Source organism: Aspergillus pseudodeflectus (assembly GCF_044049435.1).
Source record: "Aspergillus pseudodeflectus strain CBS 756.74 chromosome Unknown BJX68scaffold_14, whole genome shotgun sequence".
Lineage (NCBI taxonomy): Eukaryota > Fungi > Ascomycota > Eurotiomycetes > Eurotiales > Aspergillaceae > Aspergillus > Aspergillus pseudodeflectus.
Window position 1 is genome coordinate 267,046 of NW_027263790.1, and position 24,748 is coordinate 291,793.

General features: G+C 52.3%; 11 protein-coding genes and 1 non-coding gene across 12 annotated transcripts; 7 read left to right on the forward strand and 5 right to left on the reverse strand.

Moving 5' to 3' along the window:
* Positions 1-1,640: 1,640 nt before the first annotated feature.
* On the forward strand, positions 1,641-3,443 carry BJX68DRAFT_50077 (DUF3712 domain-containing protein). The gene is made up of 5 exons (XM_071049284.1): positions 1,641-1,835; positions 1,904-2,172; positions 2,235-2,653; positions 2,711-2,832; positions 2,888-3,443. The coding sequence occupies exons 2-5, from the start codon at positions 2,024-2,026 to the stop codon at positions 3,164-3,166; spliced, it is 969 nt and encodes a 322-aa protein (XP_070900713.1). The 5' UTR covers positions 1,641-1,835; positions 1,904-2,023; the 3' UTR covers positions 3,167-3,443.
* A 1-nt stretch (position 3,444) lies between these two features.
* Positions 3,445-5,116, forward strand: BJX68DRAFT_49747 (asparaginase ahrA). Its single transcript, XM_071049283.1, has 3 exons — positions 3,445-3,976; positions 4,030-4,730; positions 4,803-5,116. The coding sequence occupies exons 1-3, from the start codon at positions 3,796-3,798 to the stop codon at positions 5,058-5,060; spliced, it is 1,140 nt and encodes a 379-aa protein (XP_070900714.1). The 5' UTR covers positions 3,445-3,795; the 3' UTR covers positions 5,061-5,116.
* A 950-nt stretch (positions 5,117-6,066) lies between these two features.
* BJX68DRAFT_274878 (glycoside hydrolase family 18 protein) lies at positions 6,067-7,859 on the reverse strand (the record flags this gene model as incomplete). The annotated part of the gene is made up of 4 exons (XM_071047743.1): positions 7,204-7,859; positions 7,100-7,163; positions 6,779-7,013; positions 6,067-6,725 (listed from the first exon to the last, which is right to left on the reverse strand). Exons 1-4 carry the CDS (start codon positions 7,419-7,421, stop codon positions 6,067-6,069), a joined length of 1,176 nt encoding a protein of 391 aa, XP_070900715.1. The 5' UTR covers positions 7,422-7,859.
* Positions 7,860-9,433: 1,574 nt separating this feature from the next.
* yth1 (cleavage polyadenylation factor RNA-binding subunit YTH1) lies at positions 9,434-11,208 on the forward strand. The gene has a single exon (XM_071049287.1). The coding sequence runs from the start codon at positions 9,759-9,761 to the stop codon at positions 10,521-10,523; it is 765 nt and encodes a 254-aa protein (XP_070900716.1). The 5' UTR covers positions 9,434-9,758; the 3' UTR covers positions 10,524-11,208.
* A 23-nt stretch (positions 11,209-11,231) lies between these two features.
* pst2 (putative NADH-quinone oxidoreductase Pst2) lies at positions 11,232-12,579 on the forward strand. The gene is made up of 4 exons (XM_071039681.1): positions 11,232-11,516; positions 11,582-11,667; positions 11,733-12,132; positions 12,192-12,579. Exons 1-4 carry the CDS (start codon positions 11,490-11,492, stop codon positions 12,291-12,293), a joined length of 615 nt encoding a protein of 204 aa, XP_070900717.1. The 5' UTR covers positions 11,232-11,489; the 3' UTR covers positions 12,294-12,579.
* A 7-nt stretch (positions 12,580-12,586) lies between these two features.
* Positions 12,587-13,515, reverse strand: BJX68DRAFT_233907 (GPALPP motifs-containing protein 1). Its single transcript, XM_071039682.1, has one exon. It carries the CDS (start codon positions 13,498-13,500, stop codon positions 12,691-12,693), a length of 810 nt encoding a protein of 269 aa, XP_070900718.1. The 5' UTR covers positions 13,501-13,515; the 3' UTR covers positions 12,587-12,690.
* A 456-nt stretch (positions 13,516-13,971) lies between these two features.
* On the reverse strand, positions 13,972-14,042 carry BJX68DRAFT_t64. The gene has a single exon. It is a non-coding gene; the product is annotated as a tRNA-Gly (tRNA).
* Positions 14,043-14,488: 446 nt separating this feature from the next.
* On the forward strand, positions 14,489-16,967 carry npl4 (nuclear protein localization protein 4; the record flags this gene model as incomplete). Its single annotated transcript, XM_071047744.1, has 4 exons — positions 14,489-14,587; positions 14,673-14,803; positions 14,868-16,320; positions 16,392-16,967. 4 exons carry the CDS (start codon positions 14,489-14,491, stop codon positions 16,653-16,655), a joined length of 1,947 nt encoding a protein of 648 aa, XP_070900719.1. The 3' UTR covers positions 16,656-16,967.
* Positions 16,968-18,969, reverse strand: BJX68DRAFT_50356 (uncharacterized protein). The gene is made up of 2 exons (XM_071049289.1): positions 18,631-18,969; positions 16,968-18,582 (listed from the first exon to the last, which is right to left on the reverse strand). The coding sequence occupies exons 1-2, from the start codon at positions 18,766-18,768 to the stop codon at positions 17,170-17,172; spliced, it is 1,551 nt and encodes a 516-aa protein (XP_070900720.1). The 5' UTR covers positions 18,769-18,969; the 3' UTR covers positions 16,968-17,169.
* A 110-nt stretch (positions 18,970-19,079) lies between these two features.
* ppe1 (putative ribosomal protein/carboxylic ester hydrolase (Ppe1)) lies at positions 19,080-20,883 on the forward strand. Its single transcript, XM_071049288.1, has 5 exons — positions 19,080-19,355; positions 19,429-19,925; positions 19,976-20,066; positions 20,125-20,378; positions 20,459-20,883. Exons 1-5 carry the CDS (start codon positions 19,171-19,173, stop codon positions 20,689-20,691), a joined length of 1,260 nt encoding a protein of 419 aa, XP_070900721.1. The 5' UTR covers positions 19,080-19,170; the 3' UTR covers positions 20,692-20,883.
* On the reverse strand, positions 20,854-23,645 carry BJX68DRAFT_233939 (putative transcription initiation factor TFIID subunit). Its single transcript, XM_071039683.1, has 5 exons — positions 23,336-23,645; positions 23,079-23,217; positions 22,970-23,013; positions 22,105-22,919; positions 20,854-22,055 (listed from the first exon to the last, which is right to left on the reverse strand). Exons 1-5 carry the CDS (start codon positions 23,513-23,515, stop codon positions 20,999-21,001), a joined length of 2,235 nt encoding a protein of 744 aa, XP_070900722.1. The 5' UTR covers positions 23,516-23,645; the 3' UTR covers positions 20,854-20,998.
* A 141-nt stretch (positions 23,646-23,786) lies between these two features.
* On the forward strand, positions 23,787-24,619 carry BJX68DRAFT_233942 (mediator of RNA polymerase II transcription subunit 11). The gene is made up of 2 exons (XM_071039684.1): positions 23,787-23,905; positions 23,994-24,619. The coding sequence occupies exons 1-2, from the start codon at positions 23,822-23,824 to the stop codon at positions 24,438-24,440; spliced, it is 531 nt and encodes a 176-aa protein (XP_070900723.1). The 5' UTR covers positions 23,787-23,821; the 3' UTR covers positions 24,441-24,619.
* The last annotated feature ends 129 nt before the right edge of the window (positions 24,620-24,748 follow it).

Here is a 24,748-nt window from a genome sequence, read left to right on the forward strand (position 1 = left end):
CTTCTTTTTTTTATCGGGTCAATTTTTCTGTGGCGGAATCGTTCGTTGTCTTCCTTAGGTAGCTAATGAAACTAACGAAATCGAACTTTAGTACTAAAAGAATCTCGTATTGCAGGGTTCTAATTACAGCTGCTGTACTAGCATCGGCGCATATAGTGGTGGAGGTGATATTGTCAGGGAAGGCGTGAATGACCCTTAGTCTTTCGCTTGAAGGCTGCACGTCTTTCAAACTCTCCAAGAACCAACATCCTCCTTTCAATGGCATTACTATCGACACGAACGCATTTTAGATGTATATTTAACTTCATGATCTTCAGTCATCCTTTACAGTATGACGGGAGGAGCCTTTTCTTGGCACAGCTCGCTTGCTCTCTGATTGCGGAGGCGGAAATTTCGGAACTCTTTCGAGTTTGGTGGTTAAGCGTGAGGAACCGAATAATCCGGGGTGGTCGGAGGTACTGCTGAGATAAGTCATGAGGTTTATCTCTCCTTTCGAGCAATTTTCGCCAGTCCACGGGCACCGTATTTGTTGCTGCATGGTTCGCCGAGCGATCACCAAGCGTTCCTGAACGAATGGGTTTATTTTTGTTGATCCAACGAGCCATCGATGCAGCACAGCGGGCTGGAATTAACCACCCCACCCTGCAGGGAGTCAACTTTCAACCTTGGTGGGTAGTATCGCAATGTTTTCTCCGTTGGAGCCAGGGTAGTTTGGGATAAGCGCACGGAGGCACTGTCCAGAAAAGGTTAAGTACCATCCGCCATGGGCCATGATGGGCTGCTGACTCCTGGGCCTGCTGTACGACAGCCGACGGTCGACGTCGCGACCAGCAAGCCAACCGTCAAGGAAGCGTATGAGTCGCCAAGTCGCCACTTGTGGGCGGCGGTTCCTATTCGCTTCCCCGGGCCAGATCATGCTTCGTCTCTATCGGCCTCTTGGTTAGCACGGGCTCGCCTGGCGAGTACCTGTGGGCTAGTGGCTCGAGTGGGCTGTCTCAGTCTCCCACACTCCAATGGTAGGTAACAGCGGAACGACCTGGGGGGCAAGCTTAATGGACATGGGGTAGATAATTTGGGGACTCGGCTCGGACTCACAAATTACGAGAGAGGGTTTTCTCCTACAATGCTCCAATATTCGGCTCGACCTTGCAGAGCTTTCTCTTTGTTGCGCTACCTTAGTGCTGTCTCTGGGACCTATAGTGGCCTGCTTGCTGGTCAGAAAGCCGCATTCCACGGTATAGTTCGAATTTCATTCCCTTGAGCACTTGGTCCATGAAGGCTGTTTCATGATGTGCGTCGGACTCGCAGGGAGACATGGATGCATGTAAGCCCTCCTGGTGTAGATCCCACCCTGGCTGGTTTCATGGGAAAGAGAACCACCGACTGCTGGCACCGAGGCTTTATATCCCGGATCTGGATCCTGTGGCCGAAGCGTAGGCCCAGCCCAATCTCCCCCTTTCTGAGGCTTTCCCCGTAAACGTACTTGTCGCCGAGTCGCCGGTCATCATATCATGACATTTCTTGGGCAATCCCTTGACCCTTGCTCCACTGGCAAAGACCGCGGTGTTTGATGAGTCTTGTGATCGCCGGGCGCCCTCTGGAAGGATAGTTAAGGTGCTGATACCATCTGGCTAGGTACGTTTTACCTAGCCAATTTTTTATCCCAGTTTGGTGTTAGCGACCTTTCAGTGCTTTCACGAGCTCGCCGAGGGATTATTCAAAGGTCATCTTTTCTTCACCTCGCCATTCTTTCTTGCTTTCTCTCTTTCCTATTTCCTTCGTTTTCTTTTCGTCTCTTCTTGACTTCTCCGAAGGGACAATTAGTGGTGGATCTAGTATGTGTGCGCCCTACCACGCGCATCTCTGTAGATCTGCAGTTATTGACAATCTTTTCAGTTTTTAGGGACGCACCTTATTACACATGTATGTCCCGCGACTGCACGAGGCATCCTCGCACCCGTCAAGCGGCACACAAACTGACCTCATTGGCCTTGCCCTAGAATAAGTACAGCCGCAGTACAAGATGTCCGACAAAGCAGCCGTTGAAGAAGTCGCCGTGCCTGGCGCCGCGAAGCCCACGTTCTTCGCCAAGGTCAAGGCTCACTTTAAGAAGTGGTGGTGGGTTCATCTCATCATCTTCTGCGCATGTTTCCTCATTATTGCGCTCCCACTGTAAGTCTTCCCTGGGTTGGGTAACTCCAATGAGCGGCCAAATTGACAACCCGCTCTCAAAGCGTCTATGTCGGCTACCCTAATATCGCCCAAGACGATATCAACGACTCGACCTTGAGGGTCGAGTCCATGGTCATCAGCGACCCAAAACCAGAGAGCTTCCAGCTCGATCAGAAACAGACCATCGGCTCTGGCAGCGTCTTTCACCCCAAGATTTATGAATTCGAGGCCGAGGTCAGCCTCCAGGGATCGCCGCCTTTTGCCACTGCGACTGTTCCAGAGGTCGTCTCAGCCAAGGATAACACACCTGTGCACATCCAGCAGCGCCTCGATTTGACGGACCCCGACCAATTCGCCGCTTTCTCGACCGCAGTCATGATGAACGAGGAGTTCAACCTCGGTGTATATGGCAGACCAGACTTGAAGCTAGGTGCCCTGCCAAAGATTGATGTGAAATACAACAAGACGGTCACTATGAAGGGTGAGCTAAGGATTTTCTGTTTGCGAGATTGGGAAAGTCCACTGACAACCCATTTAGGGCTCAACAAGCTTTCCGGGTTCAAGATTGAAAGCTTGAACCTCGATCCCGGCCGAGAGGATGGGAACAATGCCAACGGCACGGTCTTCATTCCCAACCCTTCCGTCTTGCAACTGAGCATGGTACGATCAGCCTCGCATCATATGTGTGTCGCGTCTGCTAACGTGCTGTGTCTAGGGCAACCTCACCCTGGATGTTTCATCAAATGGAACCTACCTTGGCCAGTCGTTCTTGAATGATCTGGTGCTCGTCCCCGGTGACAACCGCGTGCCAATGCTCTCCAGTCTGAACAACACTAGGCTTCTTGCAGCTTTGCGAGGAGGCTCAACCACGATCCCCCTGACGATTGTCGGGAACTCGAGCGTGTACAACGGGCAAGAGATCCCATATTTCACCGCCGCGCTGGCGGCAAACGAGCTCACAGTCGACCTTAACCTTCTCGAGGTGCTTGGCTAGTTATTGATGACTCGTTTGTATGGGTAATTTTTTTTTTCTCGATATCCTTTTTTTTCAATTTTCTCCACATTTCCTCCGTTGTAATGCTTCGACATGACCAGATGGATCAGATACCAATACCACTACGAGATCGCGATTCTGTTATGGGGTTTTATTTACTCATTCTTGTGACTATAATCTTTTCGGCGACAGTCGCTGTGACCACTAGTCGTGACTACTACAAATGAATACAATTGCGGTCTATCTCCGATGCCCACCGTTGACTGTTATCTCAGAAAACTCGTGTGGGCCTCCGTTTCCTGATAAGAGAGAGTGTTTCTGCTTGGCGCCTCCACTTGGGTCTTCTCCATCATTCTCGAACAAAGAACACCTCCATTCATCGTGCTTCCCTGCAGCTTATCGTAGCTCTAGCTCCTGTCACCTCCCGCCAGCTTCCTCTTTTGGTCGTCTTGGTGATGATAACGCTTTGTTTACCCCAACTTCCAAGTCACTCATCCGGTCGAGTCCGCTGACTAGTAGCTCAATTGCGCAGGTATAAAAGGGCCCATTGTCGGTGTGCAACATGGGGAGTCTAAACAGAATCATCTCTTCCTTTCATATCCTCGTTGCTGCCGCTGCCGTGTTACATCATGGGTCTCCAAGTTAGAGCTCTCGCGCTGGCTGCCCTGGCCACCATCAGCCAGGCCTCGCCCCTTGTATACGCTCGCGATGACTCGCCGACGAATGTTACCTATGCCTTCACAAACTCGAACGGCCTGAACTTTACCCAGATGAACACAACCCTGCCCAATGTGACCATCTTTGCAACAGGTACCTACCCATACCTACTTCAGTCATAACGTCCAAACCCTAACACCATACAGGAGGCACAATCGCCGGCTCCGCCGATGACAACACCGCAACAACCGGCTACCAAGCCGGCGCATTGGGGATCCAAACCCTCATCGATGCCGTCCCCGAAATGCTCGACGTTGCCAACGTGGCCGGCGTCCAGATCGCCAACGTCGGCAGCCCTGACGTTTCCTCCCCCATTCTCCTCGAGATCGCGCACCGCCTCAACACAGTCGTCTGCAAGGACCCTACTATGGCCGGCGCAGTCATCACCCACGGCACAGACACCCTCGAAGAAACCGCATTTTTCCTCGACGCAACGGTCAACTGCGAAAAGCCAATCGTCATTGTCGGCGCCATGCGGCCCGCAACAGCCATCTCCGCTGATGGCCCGTATAACCTCCTCCAGTCCGTGACTGTCGCTGCGAGCAAAGAGGCCAGGAAGCGCGGTGCGCTTGTGGTCATGAACGACCGCATCGCGTCCGCTTACTATGTCACCAAGACGAACTCGAACACCATGGATACGTTTAAGGCGCTCGAGGCCGGGTTCCTGGGCGCCATCGTCTCGAACACCCCGTACTTCTTTTACCCCCCTGTCGAGCCGACGGGCAAGACCGCCATCGACGTGACGAACGTGACTGATATCCCGCGTGTCGACATCCTCTACTCGTACCAGGACATGACGAACGATACTCTCTTTTCCGCTGTCGAGAACGGTGCCAAGGGCGTTGTTGTACGTTCGCCATACATTTCCCCAACTCCCCTCAACACAAATCACCCACAATACTAACAATCATTTGTATAGATCGCAGGAACAGGCGCCGGCTCCGTCTCAAGCACCTACAGCTCCGCGATTGCCGAACTCATCGAGGAGAAGGAATTTCCCATCGTACGCAGCACGCGCTCGCCCAGCGGCGAGGTTCCCTTCTCCGAGTCCGGTGATGATGGTATCTCGAGTGGATATCTGAACCCACAAAAGGCACGTGTGCTTCTCGGGCTGTTGCTTGCCAAGGGGAAGAGCTTTGCGGATATCTTGGAGGCGTTTGGAAAGGTTGCTGTTTAGATCTCGAGACCGGAGAAGGTGGGGTAGGATATGATACGATATGAGTATATATAATGATCATGTATGTATGTAATATGAAGATAGATAGATAATTCTGACAAATTGAAGGACAATCATGATATAATGAGCTGTACATAACTATAAATAAAAGAAAAATAAATACACCGGATCTCTTCGGTAGATATTACCATTTGTACTTCTAAGATCGATGACCGGCATGGAGCCATGCGCAAGTATCATGTATGAGAAATATGACACCAGAATCCCACAATATTGCACAGCAGCTGTCCCTGACAGAATCAAGTAATACTACGAGGACTTATTTAATTTTTGCTATTTTCTCTCAGAGCGAGCCACGGAAGCGCGACGCTCGATGCCCCAGAAGGCGACCGACGGCTACGCTGCCGATAACGACACCGCTGCAGGAATGAGGTGACCCGCGTCCATCGTAGTACGACATTTGGAGGGAAATTGAGAGATAAAGCGAGCGAGCGCACTCTCGGGCTTTGCTTTGCATTCGACCTGGGACTTATTATTGGGTGCCCAGCTACGAGAGGCCATTGCACTGATAGGGGAAACGCCCAGGACGTTGCTCAATGGGGGAAGATAAGTAACCTTGCAGTCCCCCAGGATCTGCCGTCCCCTATAAGAGCGCGCAGAGTGCGATCTTGTGGTCTTTTTTATCGCTTGTGTGATCCAGCGCCCTGCAGGCTTATCATTCCTTTCAGGATTGGGACCTTGGGGCTTGGTCGCGTGTTTTTTTGTGGCCTTAAGTTTCCCCGTTTCCCCGTTTGCCCCGCGGGGACCGGGTGGTTTGTTTACTTATGTCTGGGAAGAATGATTTCTTCCTGTTAATGATGCTGATCCTTTTTCTGATTGATATCAGTATAAATATGGATTGTTTAACAAGAATGAAGCAGAGAGCCGCCCGTTTTGTGTTCACCGTTTCTCCCCTCTCCCCGATGCGATGCCGATGACTCGAAGACGATTACCCAACCCAGTCTGTCTACATATCATGCAGTGTATTATATCCCGTCTCAATGAGGCTGCGCGGTCCTCTTGCGTCCCCACCAATATGCCAATAAAATAGCCCACCCAGCTGTTCCCGCGTCACGAATTTCGCCTTCTGCTCTACCGTCTGCGGCGTGTCATATGTCACGAACCCGCCGTCCCCACCGACACAGTACGCTGCTCCGACCTCTTCGTCGTGATACTCTGTTGCCTCGGGGCGCGGGAGCTCGCTATAATCGAAGACGCCGTCCTCACCACCACAGCCCTCGTACGGTTGCCCGATCCCGTCGCAGCCGAGGAAGGACCGGCCGTATGTGGGGATCCCGAGGAGGAGTTTCTTTGGATGCACGCCTTGGGCGAGGATATATGACACGGCGGAGTGGCACGATGTTGCGGACGTTGCATGTGAAGGGCTATACAGCTGGGCGTGGTGGCCTGTCTGCCCACCCCAGGGTCCCGCAAAGTCGTACCCCATTATGTTGATCAAGTCGACATAATTCTGGGCCTTATCGAGATCGATATGTTGCAGCGCCCATTGGCCCGCTGGGAGGCAGGTTGCCACTACATAAGGCGACGGGAGGTATTCCCGCAGCCGGGCGAGGAGACGGACGTAGTCCTGTCCTTGCTGCGGATCTGACGGGTGCTCCCAGTCCACTTTATCGACAGCCATCAGTATAGGTCAATGTGTTGAAGAGACAATGACGCACCGTCGATTCCATCGAGACCGAATTCGTCCACCAATTGCCGAGCAGACTGAGCGAACGTTTCTGTGCGAGATTGGCTCCGAGCCACTGCTGCGAAGTTCTCGCTGCCCTTGCCCCCGCCTCCGATCGAGAGGATGAGCTTCATCTGGGAATACTGCGGCTTGAGCTGTGCGAATGCCCGGAGGCAACCCGTTGTGCCATCCACGGGCATCTGCGTGTCTGCCCACTCATCGCTCAACTATTCCAGTCCCCAAGAGACACAGGTCAGCACAAAGTGTTTTACTTTGGGGTGTAGCCAGACTATGGCAGAAAGGGATAGGTTACATAAACCGTGCCGTCTTCTTTGACCCTAAAAGAAACAAAACAAGGTAGGTTAACAAATCTGATTCTACAATCGTGGGCAGGCGGGCTCGACACAACCCTCCCACCTCCCCGGGTGGTGGTGCATGACTAGTATGTACCAGGCAAACGCGTAGAAGATGTGAGAGATGAATCCCAATCTGAGCGACGAGGGTGGCTGCTTGCGATATATGCGCCAATTCGGATAGTATGCTGCGTTGAGGAAGAAGGGGATTTCATAAGAGCTGCCACTGGAGCGTTCTGCGGTTTTGCGGTCCCAGCGGGGGAAGCCAGAGCCGGAGAACATGGCTATAGCGGCGGCGATACAGGCAAGGGGTGTGGGTGAATGCTAACAGATAGGAATAATAAGAGAGGCGCTATACATAGGGAACCAAAACCCACGAGAGGGAGAAAAAGAAAAGCAACGCCGACGAAGAGGGACAGAACTTAGATGAGCAAGAGCAGTTGCTCGATTCAGCAGAGCGTCACGTGTGGGCGAAGAAATAAATCGTGAAGTCGACGTGAACAGGGCCAGCAGGGTGGGAGGAGAGTCTGCGATGGGCGAATTGGAGCGCTTTTGATTCTGATTTGCTTTTGTTTTGCAGGCCAGCTGGAGAAACTATAATAGAAAAACATACCCCTCAATCGGGACCCTCGACGAAGAGCATCGGGACAAGGCAACCGGGGCTCTGAGTCTGATCGTCTGCTGCTCTACAAGAATGGCCATGACATCCGCTGGTATCCTTACTTCGATCGAGGCGCTGCACCTGCAGATTTTTTCTCTCTTCAACATGCGCCTCACCCATGTCATTAATACGGCCTCCCCCGCTTTTACCGGCCCACACACATACAAATGCATCGCTCCAGCCAGTCGATCTGCGGAAATCTCCTGTCTCCGCATATGCTGACTACTGCAACCAGTGATGTAGGCAGAAGCGCGAGGGTGTCATCCGCTTTCTTGCCCCATAGTCATGCTGATGAACGTGTTGGATATTGTCGAGGTACGAGCGTTAATATTACTGGTAAGGAGAAGGCCCAAACGCAACTGGGCTCTGTACAGCACCCCACCTTTGGTTTGCTCGGGCTTCTGTATGCTGTACTGCTATTTTTGTTGCAACTTTCATGGCCAGGTTTCCTTTTAATTGACCTCAAATCCAGTGACCGGGATACCAGCCGAGGTGCGGGCCATTGGGTGCCCTGGAAGCTTCGTCCATACTCAACTGGCTGCGCGACTGCACGGGCTCGCAAACCGGCAGAGCCTGGTCGGTCGACAGCACCGTTCTGACCCGCCGGTGAAAGCCTGAGAGTGCTCAGTGGTGGCAATAATAGTACAGCAGAGTAGCTTTCGACTTAGCCTCGTTCCAAGACGCCAGGTGGATCACGATCGAGATTTATCGCCTTCTCTTCCAAGTTTAACCTCAGGAGAGGGGCCGAGCTGGGCTTGAACGGATTCGCGGAAGGAACAGCAAAAGGGGAACGAGTCCCGCGACAGGGAATATTGACAGCAAACAGCCAAACATTGCAAGCATGGGGATCCGAAGGATCACGAAATCTTGAGCCTCGCTCATGTCGATTGGGCCAGAGGAAAGCGACCTGTCCGGAGGAAGCTGGGGGATCGCCTTGCCCCCTTGTCCGTCGTTATTCCTTTTGACTTTTGTGCACATTGCTTTTTCTCGCCTCTCAAGGTTTTCTGCTCGTTGCTTTTTTCCTCCTTGGGCTCTTAGGCTCTTGGAGTCTGGGACTCTTGGGCATGTGCTCACTGTGATGCTCGCTGCGGATGGGCCATGGCGTTGCGTGGTGCTTCCCATTTTGTGGGGAGCGACATCGAGCAATGCCATCCCCGCATGGTATGAGGTAGTTTCCTCGGACAATCTGGTTGGCCCAGACATGCGCTCTCCTAACGCTTCCTTCGGATTCGGATGCATGGTTTGCAAACATCCATTTTAGGTTCCGGCAACCTCGCGGAAAGTACCTCCTCTGAGGTTAGGTCTCAAAGTTCTGTAACGCTTTCTTGTAGTATAGAAGTCGGCGAGAAGTACGAATTTCGGCTTGAATCGACTCGTCAGTCGTTACTCTTCCCTTATCAAATAAATACCCCATCCGGCATCCTCTGCCAGCCATGCTGCATCTGCAACATCAGTCGCGTTGGTGAGTGGCACCCATGTGATCATTGTCCTCCGGACATGCCCTTGCGAACAAACCTCCATTGCATGCAGGGGTTGTCACCGCTCAAAAATGTAGCGCTTGTAGGGAGCTTGGAATTGTTGAAATAACTGGAGTTGCTCAGGCTGACCAGAATGAAGAGTAAATGCTCTGAAGTTGCATTCGATTACGTGGTGGAATTCGCTTGACGCTCGACTACTAGCAGCACAGGGCCTTACCGTGCATCTGGAGTCTGGATGAGGACACCAGCCACAGCGGCGATTAGTTGATCCGAGCTAAATGACTAATGATAATTTTGCCACCGCTTTCCTTCTTCGTTTTTCCTTCCGTGGCGTTCTTTGCTAGAAGTCCATGTATCCCCTGCAATCGACCGTCTGGAAGACTATTTCCTCCATCTCTGTTGCTACGGTAGCTTTAATCGCCTGCTCCTTAATAACTGCTTGTCTCACTTTTATTATCTAGCTGTTTGACTGGAAGCGCCATGGCTGCAGACATCAGGCACGCTGCATCTCAAATTGTATCTACAGACCGCACCCGTGACTTGAATTACAACCAGTTTTCCTTCATCCCCTTCCTCCGCAAGAGCTATGGCTTTGGCCTCGCGTCCGATGTTCCCGTCTGCAAAGCCTACAGTGAGGGCCACTGCCCACTGGGCCCTGCCTGCCCCGACCGGCATCCGACTCCCTCGCGGGTAACTACCTCCACAACCACCGCCTCCGGATTGGCGCCTTCTACCACTCACGGGTCACTCGTCTGCAAGCACTTCTTGAAGGGTCTTTGCAAAAAGGGCATGAAGTGCGAGTATCTCCATGAATACAACCTCCGCCGCATGCCGGAATGCCAGTCATTTTCTCGGTCCGGATATTGCCCCAACGGGGACGATTGTTTATATCAACATGTGCGTGAGCAGGCCCGGTTACCTCCGTGCGAGCACTACGATCAGGGATTCTGCTACCTCGGCCCTATATGCGCGAAGCGACATGTCCGTCGGCGTCTATGCCAGTACTATCTTGCTGGATTCTGTCCTGAGGGTCCTTCCTGTACCGATGCCCATCCTCGATGGTCGGAGAATCTACCTAAACCTACGGTCCGTGTCGAAAAGACGGAAGAGGAGCTCGAATATGAAAGGAACCTGATTCGCGAGGAGCAGGAGAGGGAGAGGGAGAGGGAACGCGAATGGAGGAGTGAACGTGGCCGCGGAGGTTTCATGTCGCGCGGCCGATACCGTGGTAGAGGGCGTGGCTAGGCGACAGACTTGAGATTGAACCGACACATTTCACACTCTTGACCACTTCTCAGAGTCGACAGCGTCGAATTCTGCCCGATCGATGACCACGGCCCTTTCAAGGGACGCTCGGCTTAGCCTGCTTGCAGATCCCTGCTGTCCGTTCCAGTCTCCAGCCGACTTTATCGAGCCCGGCTCGGAAGCTGAATCAGCTTAGGTAACGACGGATCTTCAGGCACATAGGAGCCTGGGCTCAAGGGAGGCTGGAGCTTTACAAAGTAGCGCCAAAGCGGACTCCGCTCCATATCAGCCTCCGCTCCAGCCGCCAGTCCGAGCTTAAGCTATTTACCATTGGTATCTCGATACTATATAGATATCCGAAGCATGATGACATACGTCCGCCTAACCACTCGATGTGTATCTAGATAGGACCCAAGAAAATGTATCAATCACTATGACACATATAATTTATTCCAATATCCTGTTAGGCTAGTATCTAGGCTACTCTGGGACCTCTGGCGGCAAGGTCGCCATGTGTATATCAATACTTGGAAGACCCGGGGTATATTGAAGAAGAGGGGGTGTGCCAATTGGTAGTAGATGGCATCACTTGAATCGCAAATCGCTTCATCAAGGTCAACAAATCCGTAATTCCGAACATGATTTGCAACATATTAGCAAGCACCCAAGCATTCCTTTCCGCTGCAGTATTTGTCAAGTATCAGTCAGGCTGGACTAATTGATGGGGAAGACCCACGACCAGATTACCTTAGCCAATCATAAGCTCCCTTCTGCATCTGTAATCGATGACAAAATCTAGAGCTCCCAAGCCGTAAATCCACCTCGAAGGTTGGTACAACCCAGAGAGCCCCGCCTGATCGAGCTGCTATAAAAAGATGACTGCCCCTCTACTGGACCAATTCTCCGGAAACTCATCCTATACAATTCTCTCTTTTCTTATCCTCATTCGAGAGTCTAACCGTCGCAATGGCCCCCAAGATCGCTATCGTCTTCGTACGTACTACCCCTCACAATTGTCCACACGCATGCACAGCACGTCAGCTAACTCCTTACAATAGTACTCCCTCTACGGCCACGTTGAGAAGCTGGCCCAGGCCGAGCTCAAGGGTATCCAGGCTGCCGGCGGTACCGCCGACATCTTCCAGTAAGATATACCCCGCACAAATGGGCTTACAATCAGAACAACCCAGCTTACAATGAAACGCACAGGATTGAGGAGACCCTGTCCGAAGATGTCCTCGCCAAGATGCACGCTCCCCCCAAGTCCTCTGTGCCCGTCCTTGAGAAGCCCGACCAGCTCCTCGAGTACGATGCCGTTCTCTTCGGTATCCCCACCCGTTACGGTAACTTTCCTGCCCAGTGGAAGGCCTTCTGGGACCGCACTGGTGCTATCTGGGCAACCGGTGGTTTCTACGGCAAGTATGCTGGTCTCTTCATCTCCACCGGTACCCTCGGTGGTGGCCAGGAGTCCACTGCTATCGCTGCCATGAGCACCCTCACCCACCACGGTTTCATCTACACCCCTCTTGGCTACAAGACCGCTTTCCCTCTCCTCTCCAACCTCAACGAGATCCATGGTGGATCCCCCTGGGGTGCCGGTACTTTCGCTGTAAGTTATGGTCTGAATCTTGCTCCATACGTGGGTCATTCCTAATGTTGCCTTAATAGGGCGCCGACGGCTCCCGCCAGCCCACTGAGCTCGAGCTCCAGCTTGCCGAGACTCAGGGCAAGTCCTTCTACGAGCACGTTGCCCGTGTCAACTTTGCTTGACTGCATGGTAGCGCGGAGGATAAGTCTGAGGAGAAACAGAAGGATACATCAGCGGCAACCAAGTCGGAGAAGCAGGGTGCCAAAGAGACCAAGCCAGAAGAAGATAGCGAGGGCGGCCCTTGCGGGCTTCCCAAGAAGTGCAACATTCTCTGATCGGTTCGGCTCCATACCCATTTTTTTTTTTTTTTCGTCTTAAATGGCTGTTTTATTTGTCGCTTCTGTTGACCAGACTTGATGATTTATGATTCGGGATTATATATAGATAAATAATGATATAAAAATCGAATAATTTTCCTTGAACATCTCACTCCAGCTCCCTGATCAATTGATGCCGCAGCAGTGGTATTATTGTATGTAGTATAACCTCCATCAATATCGTACACAGAAAACCTCGTCTTCATAAGAACTTGCCTTTTGAAAACCTCGACCCAAAATCGGCCGCCTTATTCATCATCTCCCTCCGCTGCGCATGCGATATCCTCCCACCCAGCCCCATATCCTTCTCCTTATCAAAGGCCCTCTTACTCGGGTCATCCTCCTCCTCCTTCCCCTTCTTCTTCCTCTCCTCAAAAGCCGCCGCATCCTCCTTCCGCACCCGCTCATTATACTTCTGCACCTGTTCCCTCATAGCTTGCGCCTTCCGCTCCTCCGCCTCGGTTCCCGCACCAGCACCAGCACCACCCGCACTACCAGAAGACCCCGACGAAACAATACCCATCGCCTCATTCTGCAACCGCCGTATCTTCTCCTCTGGCGTCTCCGTCCACGAGCTATCAACCCCACCACCACCGCCAGACGAAGCCGCGCCACCGACACGCGGCCCGCTCTGGAACTTGCGATTCCGCAGCTTCGTCGGATCGACCCGTGACGAGCGTGTGTCTCCCGTCGGTGGCGCGAGCATCCACGCGTCTCGTTGCGGGGCCGATTTCTCAGCAGCTTTTTTGTCTGTTGATGTGCTTATGCTGGCTTGCTGTGTAGGCTGTGGGAGAGGCGCGGAGCCTGCAGGCGGGGGAAGACTGGGGCCGAAGTCATCGTCGTCTGAGTAGTCGGAGTCGGAGTAGTCGTCGCTTTTGTTGGAGGGTTCGGTGGGTGGTGGGAGGGAGGGGCCGATTACTTTGCGCCGCTTGTCGGGATCTGGGCTTGCCGTGGGAGCTTGGGGTGAGGGGCCGGCTGCCACGCTGTGTTTTCGTTTCGAGGGGTTGTCCATTGTGTAATCTTGGGGTTGTGATGTGTGTGAGAGTTGAGAGGTTGCACACTGTTTCTGGTTCTAGGTTTACTGCAAACAAGACAAACCCATATACGCTAGTTACCTACTCCGCAGAGCATACCTGGAGGAAGCGGAAATTATAAGCGCTGCTATTGGAATTAGTGTATTTAGTTAGGTATTCCTGTGATCGGCTTGGTATAGTAATGTTGGCAATAGCTAGAGGAGCCACATTGAAGAGTGAACCAACTGCTGAAGAGTGGTAATGTCGAAGTCATGACGTTTAGAGGGATTTGCCTGCTGCCACCCAGACATTGAAATATGTAAATTGTCCTGCCTGCAGGGACAGTCCAAAGTGAGCAGCTTGTCCAGGAGATCATGGTTCAAGAGACATGCATGCATTGTTGTGCTATCCCAGGAGATAAGTACACATTTGATGATAACCTGGCCAGGAAAAAAAAAGAATTGCGAAATTGCGCCGACGGGGAGTCGAACCCCGTGCAGTTGCTTGGAAGGCAACTATGTTACCGGTACACCACCGGCGCGGTTGTTAGAGTTGTCCGTCCTGAAAGGCTCTAAGAGGCCAAGCCAAGATAGTGTGCTTTTTTATTTGGGTGGATCGTATGGATTGTGGCGTGAGATTTGGCGCTACGGGAACGGCGGTAAGTCTAGTCGTGAGTCGACTGAGTTCACCCGTATGGGATGTAAGAATGATGCCACTTCAGAAACAATAACATTAAATGAGAACATTGGGCCATATTTATGAGGATCGAGGAAATCGCCGTCTGTTGTGCGGTGATTGCTGTCATCTGAATCCAGCCTCGTAAGGCGGATAAAAGGGCGGTCTGATAATGTGGCAGAGTACAGTGGGCATTACGACATGAACTGGTCGCTGACGAGAGTTACCTCGACCGTTACTCTTTCTTTGCCTTTCACCTTTGCTTCTCCATTTCCTTCTCTCCATCCCCTCTCCCTCCCCGAGCTGCCTAACATGGCGTCTCGTACGATAATTCTCAGATTTGAAAGTCGTAACGGCCAGTTTCGACTAAACGTTAGCCCGCAAGATCAGTTTCCTTCTCTTCAGGCAAAGGTATAGCACTCCGTCTGCATTTCCCCCTGTGTCGGGGCGTGAATAGCTAGACGACGGCCAAACAGCGCTGACCTACGAACCGTAGATCTTAGAACACCTTCCTCCAGGCGTCGAACCTTCCTCGATTAACCTCTCCAACAAACCTATTGGCGCTAGCGGCGAAGAGCGGCTTCTGAATACACTCGAGGGCGTCTCTTTTGAGCAGGTTGGATTAAAGTCAGTTGCAATGGAAACAACGCTTCAACATTGTCTAGCATAGCTGCTGATAGTGAGAATCTAGGCACGGAGATAAGCTCTATCTTAGTTATCAACTCAAGCAGGATCTCCAGGATGGCGCCAAGAATGGATTCACTACTGACACGACCGCACGACGGTTGAACGGAGCACCTGTATCGCAAGCGAGCACACCAATACCCCAGTCTCGATCGAGTAATACTGGTGGCAAGAGTCCGTGGGAAACGGTCAGACAATCAGCCCTTGATAACCGCTTGGAGAGGAAAGATGGGAAGATCCGGCGGAGTCGGGATCTGAAGATGTGCAAACACAGCGCAAAAGGCATGTGCGACTATTGCATGCCGCTCGAACCTTACGATCCGAAGTACCTGGCGGAGAAGAAGATCAAACACCTCTCATTTCATTCTTATCTGCGCAAAATAAACGCTGCCACGAATAAACCGGAGCTCAAGAGCTCCTTCATGCCACCACTTAATGAGCCTTACTATCGGGTACGGCCGGATTGTCCTTCTGGCCACCCGCCATGGCCGGAGGGGATCTGCACCAAGTGCCAGCCGAGTGCGATCAGTCTGCAGCCGCAAGAATACCGCATGGTTGACCATGTGGAATTTGCTACACCAGACCTTATAAACTCATTGCTCGACTTCTGGCGCAAGTCCGGTTCGCAGCGCTTAGGGTTCCTTTACGGCACCTACGAAGAGTATACGGAAGTGCCGTTAGGTGTCAAGGCAGTGGTACAGGCGATATACGAACCCCCCCAGGTAGATGAAGTTGATGGAGTTACCCTGCATGAATGGGAGAATGAAAAGGACATAGACGAAGTTGCACGCCTTTGCGGTCTCGAGAAGGTTGGCGTTATCTTTACTGACTTGCTTGATGCTGGTCAAGGAGATGGATCAGTGATCTGTAAACGGCATATTGATTCATACTATCTCTCGTCGTTGGAAATTGCCTTTGCGGCAAGATTGCAGGCAGGATACCCAAAGGCAACGCAATGGAGCCGGACTGGCCAGTTCGGTTCCAACTTCGTGACCTGCGTTCTTAGTGGAGACGAAGAGGGCGCAATCACCGTGAGCTCTTACCAGGCCTCGGTTGCGGCAGTTGAGATGATTAGAGCCGATATAGTCGAGCCATCGGCGGAGCCGTCTGTGATGCTGGTGCAGTCTGAGGAGGATACAGACAGCAAAGCGCGATATATCCCGGAAGTTTTCTATCGCAAAATCAACGAATACGGAGTATCTGCACAGGTGAACGCGAAGCCCAGCTTTCCAGTCGAATATCTCTTCGTTACCCTAACCCACGGGTTCCCGACTGTACCCAATCCGGTCTTCGTTGACAGCACATATCCCATTGAGAATCGTGAGGTCATCGGCGAAAGCCAGGAACTTCGCTCCCTCGCTCGAAAACTTGTCTCGCATGGCGACCCTGATAAAGCAATCCGGGCGGTGTCCGACTTCCACCTCCTGTGCTTCCTTCGCACATTATCCACGTTCACCAAGGTAAGTCGACTAACCTAACATGGGCTTATCACCATGGGGATACACACTCACACCACCTTCTGGTATTACAGGAGGAAGAAGCCCTCCTCTGCCGCGTAGCAACAACCCGAAGCCCCTCAGACGGCCTACAGCTCATCAACACCCCCGGCTGGGCAACATTGGTCACTATTCTTCAGGAAACCGGTGAGAGGCCCCCCAAGCGTCCCTGGCTGGAAACTCCACGTCCTGTGCCCAAGCCCCATTCCGGATCCCGTTACCCTCTCTCGGGCCCTTCGTCTCCCAAATCTGAAAGTGAACAACTTGCTAAGAGGTTCAAGCGAGCTAGTCTGAGATGACTGGCCATATTTCTCGAGTCGCCGATGCCATTCAATCCGCTCCTACGTATGCTGTCCTGTCCGCTTTTAGACAAGACAATGTGATTTGACGGAACTGTTTTCTTGCACATACTTGACTGGACAAATTTGTTCAGTTCTGCTCGAATCCCGCCGGTATACGGACTACCTCCACAAAATCGATCGCCTTTGCTCGTCTCCTACCGGAAAATATCACTCGAGCCCAGTCGCCTCCTGTTAGCGGATAGTCTAAGGGAACTAAGGGACTTGGGATATCAAAGGTGTATTTGTACTAGAACATAAGCAGCGCGAATGAAGAACGTAACTTGTGAGCATAACATAACTTTCGTATATTCGTGATGATTCAGAAAGGAAATTCGCAGCTTGCGTATCACACATGGTTATGAATACAATTTCGGAGAATGAAAAAAAAAAGAAAAAGAAAGAAAGAAAGAACCAAATCAAGAAATAGGTGAGATCCCAAAGCACCAAACGCAACGTCCAGTCATGGAATAAATCATTCCTCCGACACCATCTCCCTCAACCTCTTCTCAAGCACCCTCCTCCCCTCCGTCGTCCTCCAAACCTCATGTGGCGCATCCTTGACAATATCCCAGTTCTTCAGGTTCTTCGTGATCCCTGTCAGATCCTCCTGCTTGCTCGCCCACTTCTTATCCCCGTCGACCTTAACACCCGAACTCACAACGGTAAGTGGCGTATCAGCCATCTGGACGTGCCTCGCAGCCTCGATCTCCGACCTCGTCATGGACCCCGCAACGAGGTTCTCCTGTAGCTTCGCGCGAATATATTTACCCGTTTGGTAAGCGCTGCGACCGAAGACGCGGTCCTCGCGTGTGCGACCCCGGAAGATTGCGCCGAAGATACGGTCGAGGCCGAGCGGGGAGAAGATACCACGAAGCCAGAGGGCAAAGCCGCGACCTGGTTGTGCGATGTCGGCTAGGTAATCTTCATGGAGCGGGTCGATGAGGAAGATGCCCTCGACCTCAAGGAGGTGGCGGCTTGCGAAGATGCGGTTGTAAATGCTGCCTATTCCTGCGGAAACAAGGACCCATGGACCCTCTTCATCAGCGAGGGCGAGGGCTTCGGAAAGGGCGTCTGAAGCCATGCCAGCGGAGAAGGGAGAGGGTGCGTTGTCGGACCAGGCCATGCCCGGTCGGTCCCAGTAGCAGTAGCGGGTTATGGCGCCCTTCTGGTGCAGTTCGTCGATAAAGGGCTGAAGCGTGTGTTCGACAGGGCCGTCACCAGCTTCAAGAAGGACGGTTGGGGTGTCTTTGTTGCTTGTGTTGTTACCTACACAGTTGAGGTGGACTTGGTAGCTGCGCGCGCTGACGTAGTATTTATGTCCCGGGGCTTTGAGGCTCGCGTCACGCGCGCGCAGGATCAAAGTGATCATGAACAGAATGGATATGATAGCAATGACAGCCATGAACAGAGTTTCAGCGAATACAGCGAGCCATTCACGCAGAGAACGGCGGGTCTCCTCGCGGCCTGTAAGGCGTTCCTCCTCCTCTCGCTTTCCCCATGCGACGTAGCGGTTCTGAACAATGTTATAGATTGCGATAATGGTTGCCCAGACCACGGTGGCTATTCCGACCCAGCCTTCTTCAACTCGAATGCGTGGGACAGCAATTGTGATGATCATGTCGATGAAGAGGAAGATGGCGAGCACTACGCCCCATATTGTCATTGGCTTGGAGGGTACGGCGAAGAAAATTATCCCAAAGAGAAGGTAGCCGACTGTTAGGGTTGTGTAGGCGAAGGCGAAGAATCCGGATCCTCGAGTATGCAGTGCTGGTGCACTGACGAAGAGGGAGACTAGGAGGAATGTCCACCAGACGAAGCTGATGGCGAGGAAAGTCGAGGAGAGGCCCCGTAGGGCTCGGACGCTCCAGAGATTGTAGGGCGAGACCTATACAGCTGTTAAACATAGCTCGACGAAAGAAGACTGGGCACATACAGCAGGGTCATCAGGACTCAAGTAACCCTCGTTCTCGCGCGGGAGAAGGCGAGTCCGCTCATTTGCCGGTTGCTGCTCATGGTCCTCCCCCTCAACCCCTCTATTGTCGTGCTTCTGCCTCTGGAAGAGATTGACCATGGTATCGGTATCTTTCTCTGTTTGTTGGAATCGACAAACAAAAACCAAAACGCCGCGATCTCAGTTTTTTAGAAGCAAGAATCTGGAATGACGATGTTGACGTCATTGTACGCAGCTCCACGGCGATCAACCCACGAATCATGGAAGCTCGTCCTCTGCTGGTCGGCTTTCTCAAGCGCTTGAGCCTTGGGCAACGGTGATACCCTCGTCGATCCGTCATTACGGTTGTGGGTTGCGGGTCATGACCCCAGTCTATCTGAATTAAGAGTCGTTGAGAACGGGTGGGGTTGAACAAGCTGAAGTGAAGCTTCCGACACCCTTTTAACCTTAACTCTGCTTCCTCTCCCGAATTCCGAGCATAGCTCTTTCCAACTTAATCCCCTTGATTTCGCAATAAAGACGATGAGCGACCTGCAAAAGTCCTTCGCCAAATCGAAACTCGCCAAACTACCTCCAGAACCCCCACCTATTCCCGAATACCCCGCAGAGGAGGATGACCGCGATGACGGCGATTCGAATTCGTCAACAGAGACAGTGACTCCGTCGATTACAAAGCAACTGTTTGCTAGACCGGGGGGGGCTCGAGGGTACGTTAATAAGCCGTGTCTATTTCAAGTTATGATTAGAGAATGAGGCTAATGCGGGGTACAAGCAAGATAGACCGACAACGACTCTGGAATGGACTGACTTCTTCACCCAAGAACTCTACCTCACGCGTCAGGTCAACAGCCTCAAAATCATCCACCATGTATACTTCAGTCCTCCGATGCGATCAGGACCCCTTTTCGTTATGCATCACGGCGCTGGTTCCTCGGGTCTCTCCTTTGCAACATGCGCCGCAGAGATCCGCAAGATTCTCCCTGATGCTGGATTCCTGTCTGCAGATGCTCGAGATCATGGTAGTACATCCATAATAAGGACAGATGTGGATGGGAACGCGGTTGATGGAAAGGTTGAGCTTGATCTGAGCTTGGAGACCTTGAACCAAGACCTGCTCTTCGTTATTCGAGAAACGCAGACGAAGATGGGCTGGGAAACGTTGCCGGATATTGTTCTGGTCGGGCACAGTTTAGGAGGCGCTGTGATTACGGATGTAGCGAAGAAGGGGGAATTGGGTGCGAAATTACTGGCATATGCCGTTTTAGATGTTGTAGAGGGTAAGTACTAGTTCGTTCTCCTGCTCATCCTGCTCCTGACCACAGCATAGGATCCGCCATGGATGCCCTACAAAGCATGGAGACATATCTTTCCACTCGCCCGTCTCGATTCCCTTCCCTAGCCTCTGGAATAGAATGGCAGTATGGTTTGCCCCTTCTCCCCTTCACCCTTCACACCTTCTTACAATACACCCCACAGCACACGCTCGCGCACTATCCGCAACAGAACCTCAGCCCGTGTCTCTGTCCCATCCCTCCTCTACCACGAAGACGACGCCGTTGACCCTTCCAAACCCTGGGTCTGGCGAACCAACCTCGCGGAAACAAAGCCCTTCTGGGAAGGCTGGTTCGTTGGCCTAAGTCGAAAATTCCTAGAAGCGCGCGGGGGAAAACTACTTCTCCTAGCTGGGACGGATAGGCTGGATAAGGAGTTAATGATTGGGCAGATGCAAGGTTTGTTCAATTTCCCCAACATCCCTTCCTCTATACCCGATGGGAAAGTATCATGCCTCTAATGATGTTTCAATGCGCAGGAAAATACCAACTGCAAGTCTTCCCTGACGCAGGTCACTTTATACAAGAGGACCAACCCGCGCGAACGGCCCAGATCTTAGTTGATTTCTATAAGCGAAATGACCGCAGCGCGCTGGTTCTGCCACCCAAGGTCGCTGATATGCAAGCATTCGCGGCGATGAAGAAAGGGCCAGGGGCTGGTGGTCCTATAGCCAAGCCCGAGGGCGGGAGGACAGGATATTTGAAGAGGTGAACGGATAGAGCGCATTCATGAATAAATGCGCTTTAATGATATCCACAATGATATAGAGCGCGAGAGACGCTGGGATCCTTGGAAACGGTATACACAGGAAGACGAAGGATGCGCTACGCTACACATGACGAAAGCCACACACACATATATTTATACCAAGATTATGATCCTTTTTGCATTAACCGTATAGCTTGTAGTGATAATGATAATACATATCCAATATGGGTATCCCATCCGCCCAGCCTCGCGCCAGTCTACGCTATCCGTAGATGTGTTTCTTTTAGTAGATGGATGATGATTCTTTTCATCAGGTAAGGGGTAGATAAGCGCCACCAGCAATAATCAAGTTCATGTTAGTGAACTTGACCTTGTACACGGGGCTCTTCTTCGTCGGGAACGCGCTGATTTGATCTGGGGTAACGACGACGTCTTTGCCCTTTTTCTTGCCCATGCCTGGACCGACAGCGCTGGAGGTTTGCGTGCTGGTTGTTGTCGTAGCGGTGCCGTCGATCTTTGTCCCGGCGCCGCCTTCACCAACGACGCGACCCTGTGATGAGTCCTGCGAGGGACCAGTGACGTCCCAGACACGAACTGTGCCATCTGCGCCGCCGGATACAAGGACATTGGACTCGACGCTCCAGCTAAGCGACCAGATGCCGCCCTTCCCGTGGCCGCGCATGCGCTTGAGCAATCGACCGGGCCCGAGGTCCCAGAGAAGGATGGAGCCGTGGTCGTCGGCGGATGCGAGGGTTTTGCCGTCGCGGCTGCAGGCGAGGGCTGTGATGTTGCCTGTGTGACCTGTGAACAGGCGCACTGCGTTACCTGTGGTGACGGACCACATGCGGACGGTGTGGTCGGAGCTGCCGGTGAAGACGTATGCGGAGTTAGGGTGGAAGCAGACGCAGTCGACGTCCTGATCGTGGCCGACGAAGATGCGTTGTTGTCGGATGTGATCAGTCACCCAGAGACGGGCGGTCTTATCGTGGCCGCCAGATACAAAGTAATGCCCAAATGGACCCCATTGGAGATCCCAGACGGGTTGGTCATGGCCTTTGTATACGACCATGCACTGCCAGAGGTCGAGGGACCAGAGTCTGATGGTTTTGTCAGCGGAGGAGGAAAGGAGCCAGCGGGCATTTGTGGGAGCGACGGCGCTGTCGGTGCTGGTAGCTGATGGGGCGAATGCGACTGCATAGATTGGCCCGGAGTGTCCGATAAGACGGCGCGAATTCGACGGGTGGTCATCCGCGTTATCGTATTGTGAGGTGATCTTCTTTCCGTCTAGGCTCCAAACTCGGATGTATGACTCTTGCATGCCAGCTGCAACGAGCATATTATCATCCGAGAAGTCCAGACAGTTGACCCTAGACTTGGTCAGTAAGCTCATTTTAAGAAGTCAAAGGCCAGACAAACCCATCGAAAGTGTTATGAAAAGTAAACATGCAGACACTAACGGCAGGACCAACACCACCTGTTCTCGATTCGATGCGAAACCGGTCACGGTTCTCCTTGACCTTTTGAACTTCCATAGCCACATCCCGCGCGGTAGATGGAGGGTACGGGATATCCGCGCGCGTGGGGGCTTCATCGTCATCCTCTTTCTTGATGATCTGGTCAAATTCCTGGACCAACGTATTTTGACCAGGCCCCGGTGGGTTCTTCATGTCCTCATCCGCTAACTCGGCACGGACATCACCCTCAAGAGCCTGCTCCATAGGAAGCCTCCCCAGTTTCAGCCGGGTCAAGGCTCCAGCCATAGCAGGGTTATCACCCGTGTATGCAGAGCCGGGGTGGTGCCCTGGAATACCCTCGTCTTCTGTGGGAAAGCTCTGGCCCATACCAGCCTGGGCAAGCATTGCCGCAAAGCTGAACCTATCATCAACGGCACGTTCCTTGGTAACGATGGTGCAAAAACTGCTAAGAATAGCCGACATGACGGACCCGCCTTCCTTCTGTTTGCTCTCAAGGAACTGCATTAGATTGGCAAATGCGGGGTTGCTAAGCACCAGGCGATACTTGTTGCCACGGTAGACTTTGGCAATTGAGTTTTCTTGCACATGCTCTGGTAGGCTGATAGGCTCCAAGGCTCGTACATCCTCGGTGTGTTCGGGTAAAAAAAGATTTTTGTTGACATCAAAGAACTGGCGAGCCTCTGGAGCATAGAAAGAGGTCACCATATTGAGAAATGAATAGACAAAGAGCGGCCATAAGACACGTCTGAGCTCAGGCTAGAGATATATTAGTATCCGCAGGAGCAGTAGGCACATAAAAGGCGCACCTTGTACAAGTCCAGATTGTCTTCAACCCAGACCTTGATCAAATCTAACGAGGCGCATCAGCTGTGCTCACAGAGAGAGCTTAACGGCATAAGCAGCCTGGCGCCCTACCGAAACCCATCCTGTACTTCGGGCGCGCATCCTCCCCCAGGGGAGGTAAAGGCCGGCCGTCAATCTCCTGGTTTGCAGACTCCATCCGAAGCATAGCTTCCGTGCGACTATAGCCCTTTTTGGCCAGATAGTCGATGACCTACTTATATGTTAGAGAGAGAGAGATATAGAAACAAACGACAAACACCGCGAACAGGCCATGCGGGATGCATGAACTCAAATTCCGCAGTGGACCGAGCTGAGATGCAAACACTCACAATCTGATTCAGGTTTTGCTGAGACATCGCGCCACTGGGCGGCGGTGGAGGAGGCCCCGGTGTAGGCGCGCCAACAGGCGTCGTAGCCATCTGCTGCTGAGGAGGCATTGAGCCGCCAGCACCGGAGCCCATACTCCCAGTTCGGGGAGCAGGGCTCGGGGCCCCGCCAGGCGCAGACATGTTCTCTTCTCCTAAGACGCTCTCAGTCTGCCTATCCTGTTGGGGGTGAGGAGAGTTTAACGCGTGGGAACTTGAGGTCGATTTGCCGACGCGCGGCAATGAAGACGTGAGAGACGGAGATGGATTCTATTCATGCATCTTTTTGATTTGATAGAAGTTGAGGACGTCGCCCTGGGCTTAGGTAAGCGGTCAATCCAGCTCTCCCCACAGCTCACACGTGACTTTTGGTCATTTGAGGTCGGGGAAACAATGCTTCACTTGAAGTCCCTAAGTATACCTCAACAAACCAAGATTTACAGAAACAAGATGGCAGACGGAAATGACTCCAACGGACAAGTCAAAGTCTTTACCTCTGCAGACCGCATCCGCCAATTGAACGAAATCGACAAGGTACGATCACCGCAAACAAGTCTCCAACAGCATATCCATTCAACAATGGTCTTAGAGCCTGCCTCTAACCTTCTCTCTGCTTATGTAGGATGTCGCCAAACTTATCCACTCCGCCGGCCTCGCAATACAAGCACTCACAAACGCACGAGCGGGCGATTTGTCTGCAACCGATACCTCTCTCGATTCACACAAAGCTCGATTCAAAGAAGCTACGTCACAGTACTTTGCCCTGCTCTCGTCTATCGATGTCCGGTTACGCCGTCAGGTCTACGCGTTAGAGGAAGCTTCGATACTTGCGCCGGATTCATCTTCACGGGGCGGCGATCTTGCGGGCGCGGTCGCGGGGGCCTCGAATGTGTCAAACCCATTGGATGTGAGTTGGTTGAACAGTCGGAAGGATACTGTGGGCAAGGAGAAAGAGGCAGAGCTTTGGGCCGCTGCTAGGGAATTTGTTCAGCAGATGGAACAGGTACGTTCCGGGGATAAGGACAGAGTAAAGGTAGAGGGAGGGCAGGAGAACATGGAGGTCGATTAACCCCCCAGCCAGGGGTACAATCCACTCTTTGTTATGTCTCGAAGAGAGTCACCGTGATTGGAGTCGCCTTCTCTGCATTTCTCAGGCATGAATTCTTTTGACTTTTGTCCTCTGTTTAGGATGACTATGTTGCGTCCAATACAGAAGGAAGCATTTATGATACCCACACACTAATGCATTGTGAATAATTCTGACATGTACTGCGAGGCGTTTTCGTTTGTTATTTCCAAGGACCAAACTGAACAGTAACCTCCGAATGTACAATAAATAATGAATTGGCGTCTCTAAAAGTACAAAGATGCCATTGA